The 12,207-nt window shown below is 34.1% G+C and overlaps 1 protein-coding gene across 3 annotated transcripts in view; it reads left to right on the top strand.

The window, feature by feature from the left end:
- LRP1B (LDL receptor related protein 1B) overlaps window positions 1–12,207 on the top strand; it is a 1,950,491-nt gene that overhangs the window by 1,287,333 nt on the left and 650,951 nt on the right. For all 3 annotated transcript variants that reach the window (XM_031651763.1, XM_031651762.1, XM_031651761.1), the window contains one exon: window positions 1,756–1,960. In XM_031651763.1, the coding sequence (XP_031507623.1) occupies window positions 1,756–1,960 (205 nt within the window). The remainder of the gene's footprint in view (window positions 1–1,755; window positions 1,961–12,207) is intronic.

Below are 12,207 nucleotides of genomic sequence, written 5' to 3'. Positions count from 1 at the left end.
ATGACTAATATGAGCTAAATATTTTTGCCATAATTTGACTTATCTCTTTTGGCTAAACTAATCCTTTCTTAAGTAGAAAGTCTTTGATATAAATAGCCAGGTGCAGTGGCTCACGCCTATAATCCCAGCACTTCGGGAGGCTGAGGCAGGTGGATCACGTGAGATCAGGAGCTCCACACCAGCCTGGCCAATATGATGAAATCCCATTTCTACTAAAAATATAAAAATTAGCCAGGCGCGGTGGTGCATGCCTGTAATCCCAGTTACTCAGGAGGCTGAAGCAGGAGAATTGCTTGAATTTGGGAGTCGGAGGTTGCAGTGAGCTGAGATTGTGCCATTGCACTCTAACCTGGGCAACAGAGTGACACTCCATCTCAAACAAAAAAAGAAAAAAAAAAAAAAAAAGGAAGTCTTTGACATAAATATATATTTCTCTTGAAATGTTGCCTCCATATACCATTCCAAGAACAAGGTATCTCTTTCAAATTGTTAATTCCATTCTAAATCACCTTTGCAATTTTGAAAAATGGTCATATTTAAGCGCATAATATAATTATGATATGTAAACTTATATCCTATGCCATATACTGATTTAAAACGGTGGATTTAGATTCATAGGATTAATTGGTTAGCGATTTCATAAAACTATTGTTAATATGTCTAACAAAAAGCACTGATGTGGTAGCAACGTTACAAACTACAATGATTTATCATATTACAAAAGGTGTTTAAAAAGGAAAGTTTTGGCTGACCAGCACAGTGGTTCATGCCTGTAACTCCAGCACTTTGGGAAGCTGAGGCAGACAGATGCTTAAGCCCATGAGTTCGAGACCAGCCTGGACAACATGGCAAAATCCCATCTCTGCTAAAAATACAAAGAAAGCTGGGTATGGTTTTGTGCACCTGTAGTCCTTGCTACTCAGGAGGCTGAAGTAGGAGAATCATCTGAGCCCTGGAAGTTGAGGCTGCAATGAGCCGTGATCACACCATTGCATTCCAGCCTGGGCAACAGAAGTGAGACCCTGTTTCAAAAAAAATAATAATAATAAAATAAATAAAATAAAATAAATAAAAGAAAGGTTTTTTAAAAAAAATTGTGAAATAAATTAAATAATAGATAAATAAGAATATTGGTAGCCATCACCAAATCACTTATTTTTATTCATACCTTTTCTCTTATTTACATTTTTGTTATATCGTACAAATCTTAGGGTCCCAGGTGAGGAAGAGGGTCATCTGGGGCTTATCTTTGTTAAAGTTTAATATAGTAGTAGCTGTTACCTGTTATGCTTCCACAAAGAGAAAAAGAGTGAGTGCTGATTAGCCAGAATGCATATGAGCTCTGGTGGGCTTTTTCTTTTGATTTTATTCTACTCTTGAAGATCAACATTTGAGTTAAGTTGCACTGATTGTTTCCAAAATCCCTTGCTGTGAATACAAAAGTCAGAAACAAGAAGTAACTTTTTTTTTTTTTTTTTTGCCACCTCAGTGTTGTTATTAACCTCAGAGCTGTTTAAAAACTTGATTCCACTGATACTAAAAGGATTTACTAGATTAAAGATTTCTGGTAAGAGTGATAGGTAATGCTAAATTGGAGACTACTTGGTGTTGCCTGTGCTAAGTAGCACTTTTGCAATCTCTCAAAGTGGAAATCACATTGAAATAATTTGTACTGCTGGTTGCAGGTAGGCCTTTTCCTTTGTACTTAATGCAATCCTTGAATGGGTGCACATACTGGTTTTCCTTCTTTTGTAGGTGTCAGTGCCATTGAAGTGGTTGTGGAGCATGGCCTGGCTACTCCAGAAGGCCTGACAGTCGACTGGATAGCAGGAAACATATACTGGATAGACAGCAATCTGGACCAAATCGAGGTGGCTAAACTAGATGGCTCCCTAAGAACTACACTAATAGCAGGAGCCATGGAACACCCCAGGGCCATTGCTTTGGACCCAAGATATGGGTAAAGAAGTTTGCCTTTTATAGATTGAGTTTGGCATAAAAAACAGGCTTTCAATTTAATATTGAATTCAATTATCTCATCAATTATGAGTCAAAGTGTCAAAGTGGTTATTTTGTGCTAACGTATGTGTGTGGGGTGGGGTGGGGGTGGGTGTGTGAGTTGTATATACAGCAACTAGTTTAAGTTTATTGCCACAAGTTTGGTTATAGAATTGCTTACATAGGTACTTTTAGAGGCTCAAAATGTATTTTTTTTTTTTTTTTTCTAAATGTGGGCATTAGGCCCTATTGGAAGCTATTGCAACTCTTTTTCAAAGCAGTAATTTAATGAATTTATCTTCGCCCTGCCAAAGAGATGCTGTAATTGTTTCTAATGGTTGCAAACTACAGGGCCAGTCTTTGTTCTAAATAGTCACAGATGTTAACCATCTCACCCTTTATTTATTTTTTATGTTCTTGGAGTCAGTTTAAAAGAAAATTTAAATAAGCTCGAAGGAGTCCAGTGGTGAGATATTGACTACTGGGAGATTTGAAAGACAAAGCATATGATTCTGGAAAACAAGGTTCAATGTTGAGTAACTCAGGTTACTGCCTCTCTTCCCTTGTGTGTTCCTTTGTGAAGGAGCAGAAGAGAGGCACTGGATTTCCATCCAGAAGATGTGGGTTCCCATTCCTGCCCAGTCACTTATACTCTGGGGGTATCAAGTGTATTCTTTTTCCTTAGATTTCAGGTTTCTATTCTATGAATTGGGGATCATAACATCTTCCTCCTTCAGTTGTTTTTAAGGAGATTATATACATAGGAGATAATATGCAACTGATATGTGAGAATGCTTTGTTATTCCTGTCGACTATGACCTTTGTAATTTTTTTGTAAATCAAAGGCCATTGTCGAGTCTAAAGGTTAGCAGAAAAGAATTCGTTGGGAGGCTTGTACCTTTAAGTAATGTCGAGTCCGGGGAAAGCCAATGAGTGCTTCAATGAGAGAGGAGCTCCAATGAACAAGGAGTGAGCCAAGAGGGAGTTCAATGAGATAAACAAGAGAGAAAAGCCAGTCTATGTCTAAGTCGGCCTCCTGGCCACACTCTCTGACTTTTGCTCTTGTCTATGCCTAAGACTCAGAAGTCAATAGATTGGGAAGTATGTTTACGTCTCTTTTTGTCAATTTTGACCCAGAAATGAAAGGGGCAGAAACCACTTCTCTAGAGCAGGGATTCCAAATTGACCACGCTCATTTCTGTGTTTGCTTTATTTTCCACAGTGTTTTAAATTTCCTTGAATTAGTTGTCAAAATTTAAAATATTGAGAGATTTTACATAAGATCCTGGATTTCTGCCTTTTTTCGTAAAATAGGGAGATCTGGTAACAATGAGCTGAGCGGTAGCTGTTTCTCTTAGCCTGGAAGTGTATTCTGTAGTTTATGTAGTCTACATTTGACCTATTTCACTCATTACTTCCTATAATAACAGTTTATCAGGAGAAAGCCTGCTATGTTTAATAAGACATGTCTTTATTTTTCAATATTTTATTCCTGAGGTACAATAGATTGCCGATACTGACCGTATACTTCCCACAAAGTTGCAAGCTCATTATCAGCCAGAGCCTTATCTCCAGTGCCAACTACTGATATAAGGGTTTTACCTATCAGACCTAAGTTGTGTCAGCATGAGAAACTTTCTGAATAAAAGAAAAGTAGTATTTTGGAAAAAGATTGTAATCATAGCATGTATACCAACATGAGAAGAAAAATATGAATTATTCCAAAATTATAAATGACACAGAACACACAAAAACAGGTGTATGAAAGTTTAAAAATGGCCTCACCAAACCAGATAGATTTTGCAGTTGATACCTCATTTTCCACTGATATTATATTAACAATGCTAGGATCAACTTATTTATCTCAGTTTTGAAAATATCCAACCTGAGAGTAAAGAAAATAAAAACACCAAGGACATACAACCTATAAATACTATTTAAGTGAAAATACCAAGTACGATTTCAGTATGAAATATCCTCAAAGAGTTGAAAGTTAAACAGAAAGCTAGCCTGAAAATAGGGGAAACTCAAAAATGCTTCTGGGGGAGTTGATGCCTTCCATCAGTGACTGCTGCTATGAAACAGTGAGACTAATTAAGATAATTACATTGGTAATAAAATAATAATTTTTTAAAATAGGATAAAAATGCTTATACAATCGTTTCTACAATAAATGACCAGAGTTTGGACAACAGTACTAATTCATTAAACTCTAAGTGTTAACTGGAACGTTGACAGATTTTTGTGTCATGATTCGATAGGCTTTTTATTGTTAAAAGTTATTTTACAGAGGTTGATATGATTAAGATATAAAGTTTATATAAACATCACAAAGCACATTTTAAAATGTAAATTTTTAGATTAAAAATGTAATGTGAATATTAAAATATTTTCAAGTTTATTAGCTATTTTGGTAAAAAGTTCTGAGGTTAGTTTAATATTGGACATTTCACAAGGTAGGCTTAGAACATAGCAACAAAAAGCGCGTGCGTGCACACACACGCGCGCACACACACACATACGCACTTACAGCAAAGCCAAGCCAAGCACAAGAAAAGCAACATTGAAATATCGTTTTATTTAAACTCAGCTTACTGTCTTAGTACCATGTACAATATAAAAATAAGATTTTCCCTAATTTCTCAAACTATTAATCAAATACATAGGGAAACAGAGACTCCGCATTGATATGAACTTCAGAGTAATTTAAACTTCTTTTGAAATTTTTGATTTTAGATAAAATTCACTAATTATTGAGAAATATGATTTATATAAATACTGTTCTATTTTCTACTAAATCTTAAGCTTTTTGATGGCAAGGGAATTTGTTTTCAGTCTGTAAAATCCTTCTAAGCCTCTTTGAATATATACTTGTGCTAAGTAAATGTTAAACAAATGAATGTATGCATATAAATGGAATTTGTTTATATGCAACTTACATGAACTCAAGGATGTATTTAAAATGTGAAGTATACAGTAAAGACAGCGAATGGGTAAAACTATGAACTTTGTTTACAATAACAAATGAAAAAAAAAAAAGGTTCGCAACTAGCCACTTTCTCCCTTAACACAGCTGAGAAAAAAACAGGCCCTAACAGTAGCCCCACAAAACACATTTACTTCATGTAAGGTTTCTACAGCAATCAAGGTCTTTGTGATCTTTTTTTACAGATGCCAATATGAAGTGTTTTTAATTGACTACTTTGCTTCCCCGGCATAAAATCCACAAACATTCACTTTGGGTTATAAAACATATCTGTCATCATGCCATATTCCTTCAGTATTCTGGATTTTGACCTGATCTCCCAAGTGACAAACTATTCCAAGATGGTAAATTAAGAGTCTTAGGGAGGAGCTATTTTTCTTTCATTCCATTTTAAGGTGATGCACTTATTGGTAAGGTGACCTGAAAGAGACCATGAATCCCGTTTTAAACATTAAGCTTATTATTGGAGGGTAACAAGCACCAGGGTGTACAGAATCTACAAGGTACTCACTTCAGTTCTTAAACTTTCATTGCCTTTGTCTTTACGCTACCACATGGCATCTTCCTGCTCTATTGCTAAAGCTAGTATTTAGTTTTCCTTTGTCATAATAACTGAACTAAAACTTCAGCTTTTAACTAAAACTGAATTTAGTTAAACTAAGTTTTTAACTGCCATAAAAGTTGCATTGGTGAAAGAAGAAATAGTAATTGTGAAGATTAGTGAGACATCCAAATAATATTTTAATCTTATCTAGGAATATTCTTAAATGGAACTAATAGAGGTTTTGTTGATTTTTAAAGAACTAAATATTATAGATAAGTAATCTGGTTTTTTTGGTTGTTGTTTATTTGTTTATTTATTTATTTATTTTAACCGGGATCGTTTATTTTTACCTTCTGCTGCTTGATCTGATAGATGGTAATGGCCTTTTTATGTCTATAATGGTACAAGTTGTTCATGGTCTTTTGAACCAGTTTAATCCAGACACTTACTAATGCATGAATGGAGGAACTGCAGCAACTGTAGACTGCAGTTTGTTTTTTTAAAAGTTATTGTGGCTGAACATTTCCATACATCCTATAAGGAGAGAGATTAAGTCTTTGTATACTTGAGGATATAATGCAATCATTGAAATGCTAATGCATTTTAACCATCCAAAGAGAAAGTAATAGGGAAAAAAATGATTCTGTTAAAGTAGCACATTATCAAGTATATGAAAGAGTACCTAGAATTTTATGAAAGGATGATCATTGAAATCAGCTCTTAAGATTGTTGTGAACTGTGTTATGGCAAGGTTAAGAACACTTTTATGGTGACTAATTCTATAACATGTTATTTATAAAAAGTGTTGGAGTTTCTCACTTAAACTGACGAAATTTTAGTCTCACAGTGACCACTATAGAGGAAGTATACTAACACTGCTAGGTTTAGTGAAGAAATGACACAATCACTTATTTTAGTGAATCAAAATGTCCCAAGCCATATTTTTCTCCCACTAGAAAAATGTTTCAGAGTTCACAGTGCCTATTTCTAGTAAATATAAATATAGAGAATGCAGAATTGCAGGGTCACTGATAGATAGTTGGACTCGCCGCAACTATTCAAAGTTTAACTGGATAGAAAGTTACAAGGTAGACACCAATTTCCCAATTGTTATACAGGCAAAAGATGATGCATCAGAAATCTTTGTGTTATCATTGCAGAGTGGGAAGTACAGCTTTATCTACATCTATAGGTGGCTTATCCACAAATACTCAGAGACTGCCTATAACTTCCAAATTCATAGTTTGTTTTCAGAGATTATTTTTTCTTTTCTTTCTTTTTTTTTTTCTTGAAACAGAGTTTTGCTCTGTCGCCCAGGCTGCAGTACAGTGGCATGATCTCAACTCACTGCAAACTCCGCCTCCCGGGTTCAAGTGATTGTGTAGTTGGGATTACAAACGTGTGGCACTATGCCCAGCTAACTTTTCTATTTTTAGTATAGCCAGGGTTTCACCATGTTGGCCAGGCTAGTCTCCAACTCCTGACCTCACATGATCCATCTGCCTCAGCTTCTCAAAATGCTGGAATTACAAGCATGAGCCACCGTACCCGGCCTCTTATTTTTTTAAGCTTGCAAATTTCTCTTCTGGCCCTTGTTTGTGGAGATAACACTACAGACTAGATTGATGCTATCTTTGTGTTCTTTCTATTTAAATCTTTTTGTTTTTAATGCTAAGTTTAAAAGCAGCTGGTAAATAACAACCTGTTGTCTATGAAAGATCTGTGCACTCAAAATTAAACTGAAGTGAGATTTAATTTATTTCATATCATTATTTTTAAGAAAGACATTTAACTATTTAAATAGCCTATCAGCTTTATATTAACCTTTGTTGCATTTTTCTATCTGACTGGCAACATATTATATTATTTTGTGATTAATTTTGCTTATAAATAATTTCATGCTAATATTTTCAGATAATTAATATTTTTATACAAAACAATCTTATCTTTAAACATAATTTTTTTGGAAAATAGTCCCCAACACTGAAATTTTATAAATGTCCTCTGGTACATTTTTTAAAATTGTTACCTATTTATTTGAGTTATTTACACTTTTAAGCTTTTATTATAGAAATATTAAAGTACACAAACTAGTTGGGATTGTATAATAAACCCTCTTGTACCCATTACCTAGCTTAAACAATTATCAGTACATTGTCCTCTGGTATATGAATGTTCATTTTTATTCTTTCCCAATGGTCTTATTCACATATTTCATTATCAAACAATAAACAATTTGGATATTGTTTTTCTGAATATGCTTCCACAGCCATAGCTGTGAAAGAATTGAAACTAAAATTAAAGCCATATACATAGAACTAAAGCTGTCTGTGGACCCCATAGAACTGAGACAGGTCTCAGTTAATCTAGAAAGTTTATTTTGCCAAGGCTCAGGACATGTGCCCATGACACAGCTTTCAGGAGCTCCTGATGACATATGCCAAAGGTGATCAGAGCACAGTTTGATTTTATACATTTTAGGGAGACATGAGACATCAATCTACATATGTAAGATGAACATTGGTTCAGTCTGTAAAGGTGGGACAACTCGAAGCAACTGTGGGAAGATTTGAAGCGGGGGCAGGGTAGGGGGAGTTCCAGGTCAAGGTAGATAAGAGACAAATGGTTGCCTGTTTCTAAGTTTCTGGTTAGCCTCTGTAAAGAAGGCAAATGCATTTATCCCCATGAACGGAGGAGTGACTTTGAATCGATGGGAGTCAGGTTGTCCCTAAGCAGTTCCCAGTTTAACTTTTCCCTTTAGCTTAGTGATTTGGGGGCCCCAAGATTTATTTTTCTTTCACATTTTCCCCCTTTTCTTTTTAAAATCTTTCAGAGAAAGCATTTTAGAAGAAAATGAGTCTCTTTTTTCAGGTTTCATCTGATCTCTCATGGCTAGAATGGTTTATTCCTAGATGGATAAGTCTTGAGTTATTAGGAAAGCTCCTTTTTAGCAGGTTGTGAAGTCTTATGTCCTGTGACAAGAAAATAGGAGGAAGAAGGGAGAAAAACAACAACAAACAAAAGAATAATCCTGGAGAATCAGTACAGGCCACATTACTCTGAAGTCCATGCATCAGTAGGCAGGTATGAAAGTCGTTTATGTATGTGGCTTTAAATAGGTTGCTGTTATTTTCTTCTGAAGTTTAAGTTGTCTGCCTTCAGTTTAGAGGGCTTTACAAAAGCAAAGCTTAGTTTTTGATGACTCCAAATTAGAAAAAATGGAGAAAAAAGAAGAAAAATGGAAAAAAAATTAAAAACATTATTTTGCAGGCTTGTAGCCAAGAAAAAATAGAATTTGGTTCAAACTATAGAAAATAATAAAAAAAGAAAAACATTAGGCAAGATTAGAATATAACAACAGGTGTACTACAGTTTTTGAAACCTAATTTTTCTCTGTCCAGTTTTCCATTTTCACCAAAGACAAATCTTGGTAGGACTTATTTGCTTTATTATACTCGGCCTGATTATTTGTATACAGTGCAGCAAGAAAAATTATTTTTTTCACATAGGCTTTTAAATTGGCTTTGATGGAATTTTGTTCCATAGAAGGAATCTCAGATAAGACTGTTTTAAAGTTGAGCTCAATCATGGATTTGTACCATCAAATACCTATGAGTTGGGTGAATTCCTCTCCTCTTGGGGTTCCAAGATAAACTTGAAGCTTCTGGGCCTGTCATAAAAATGACATTCTTTACTTACCACAGATCAGGAATCCTGTACAGGGATGATGTAGATGAGGTACAAAGCCAGTTTTTGCAAGAAGCTTTTATTGACTCCATAAGTCAAGTTTGATTCCTTAGAGGAAAGCACACCACTCCAGTCATAGCTTTGGTAAAATAACCAGTTTCTCCAATTGTGTCCTGTTACAAATGGAAACAAATTTTTATTGCACTTATGCAGATAATTATATTGCCATAAGCTAACATACTCACAAATAGTTTCAAAATTCTGTAGAAATCAGGTAGAGAGAAACAAACATGCTCCAAATGGTGTTCATAGGAGTATATACTAAGTTGTTAAAAGTTGTCAATAGCTCAGAGAAAAGTTTTCCTGACTCTGAAAAGCAAAACAAAGGATCAGCAACATTTCAAGCAAAAAGTCAAAAAGAATACTTCATTCTTCTATTAATTCAGTCCATGCAGTTAATTTCTGTTCTGCTTGATAGTCATAAACATTTCAGCTCTCTGTGAGTTCTGAAAATGTTTCCTCTATTCTGATGTCACAACCTCCAAAGTTATCAGAAAACTGGACTCAAGAGCATCTGTTAGAGTTTTATAGTTGATTGTAAAACCACCTTCTAAAGAGAACCCAAACAAGACAACAATTATCTGTGGAAGACAAAAATTTTAGGGCAGTCATAGTCAAAGGTGCCATTGACAAGGAAATTTGTTACCTCTGTGGCACACAATAATTTAATATGACAATTATAATTACTACTGATAGTGTACACAAATTCATATTAGAATTATAAGAGTTTCCCATAATTTTTGAACACATACCAACAGCATACACAAATACGGCCCAAAGAAAACCAAACACCGTTTCACAACTGACAATGCTTCCTGTATAATTTTTATACCAAATAAGCTGAATTATGTCACTTTTTGACTTTAGCGAAACTAACACCTTAAAGGATTAATTAGGTCAGAAAAGACATAATTTCTAATTTGATTTTTAAAAGTGTCAAATACCAAAGCAAATATTAAAACACTTGATACTGCATGTCTTTGTAAAATAAATCATTCATTTGACCAAACTGATAACTCAAGGATTTCAAAAAAGAGGTGAAAACCTTCATTATTTGAGAGAGGAGACTTAATTTTAAAAACAATAAGCCCAAATAAAAGCAGGAAGCCAATTAAATTTGTTTTTCAAAATATGATAAGTAATCTATAAAATTTTAATCTTGACCAAAAGATATAACTTCCATAAGCCTTTTATAATCTTTATTAAGTAGTCAGCTAATGCTTCAAGAAAACGGTGTTTCTAGTCCCAGCTACTCGGGAGGCTGAGGCAGGAGAATGGCGTGAACCCGGGAGGCGGAGCTTGCAGTGAGCTGAGATCCGGCCACTGCACTCCAGCCTGGGCGACAGAGCCAGACTCCGTCTCAAAAAAAAAAAAAAAAAAAAAAGAAAACGGTGTTAATCTGATACAGGGACCCATATACTAGTCTTGTATTAGTATGCCTTTGACTTTAATGATTAATTTATAGAGAAACTGGACTTACTTTCTCTCTCAAAATCTGCCCTTACAATCTCACATGCCCACCTCTTCTGTGATAGTTCCTGGGCTTTGAGGAATTGAATAACTTTAATTTCTGGTCCTGGGTCTCAGGAATGTGATTTATTTTTATTGTCATCTTCTACCAGGACTAAAGATGAGGCTTTAATTCCTATCAACATTTAAGATTTAACAGGACTTGGTGTCCTTTTTTTTTTTTTTTTTTTTTTTTTTTTTCCTTTTTTCTATTGAGACAGAATTTTGCTTTTGTCATGCAGGCTGGAGAGCAATGGCACTATCTCAGCTCACTGCAAACCAAAACTTAATAATAATAACATAGGAGTTGTTTTGATAAACCATAAAATCTGTTAGACCAGTTACCAAAAGCAAAAGAAAAGACTTTCTGCACTGCAAAGAATATTATGTTGAAAGAAAACATTTCCTTTAGACCTTTAAGAAAACATTGTTGGCATCAGGCCATGACAAACAAAAGTTGAGGAAAAAAACTTGTATGAGCTGAAAATGAGCTGAAGAGCAACTTTACTATCTTGTTCCCTTTAAAAGGGGAGAGAAAATCAAAAATGGTGAGAAGCCATAAATTTGAACTTTATGTTAAAAAAAAAATCTGTTATAATTTACTAAGAATAAATCAATCTCTTAAGAAAATGTCTTTGTTCTAACAATTTATTGTGTGTTTTTAATATCAAGCCCCAATCTGTAGAAAGGCCCTTATAATTTCCCTTTAATTATAGACAGCTTGATCATATAAAAGTTGTTTTTTTTTTTTTTAATTAATCTTTCTTGTGACTTATACAGATCATTCATATCATGCTTGACTTTCTGATTTGTTCTGAACATCTCTGTTTCTTAAACAATCAGTCATTTTGTTCTAGGACTAAATCTACCATATAAGACTCTTTCTCATATAAAAATTATTTCTCTTTAAGCTTTCTTACCAGAAAAAAAGCTCTTTATTTTTATAACTTTCTTTACATTCCTCTTATTTCCCCATTCCTTTTACCTTGTTTTATACATAACTTTTAAATAAGCTTTGAATTACACAAAAATGTTTCACCTTTTTAAAAAGGACATACTTTTTTTTTGAAAGAATGTTTTCCTACAAATATACTTTTATTGAAAAATACCTAAATAATAAAATACATATTATTTAATTTAATATAACTTTAGATTCTAAATTATGAGTTTGTTTACAAGTGTTTATCCCATTACATTTACCTAATTATTTTAATCATTTACCTACATTATTTATAAAAACTGTGATATCATTTAAAATTACGGAACTACCATTGCAAAATTATAACTGAGACAGTGAAAGAGATCTGAACTAACTGACTCCATCTTGCTTCTAACCTTCAAGCCATCCTTGTTCATTTCTGGGTGTAGGCCAAACTAACTTTGTATTTGTATTACTTAGTTTATAGTTTATAGTTTAGCTTTG

This window comes from Papio anubis, chromosome 10, assembly GCF_008728515.1.
Source record: "Papio anubis isolate 15944 chromosome 10, Panubis1.0, whole genome shotgun sequence".
Lineage (NCBI taxonomy): Eukaryota > Metazoa > Chordata > Mammalia > Primates > Cercopithecidae > Papio > Papio anubis.
Note: the sequence above shows the minus strand (reverse complement) of the source record. Positions and strands in the feature narration are given on the sequence as shown.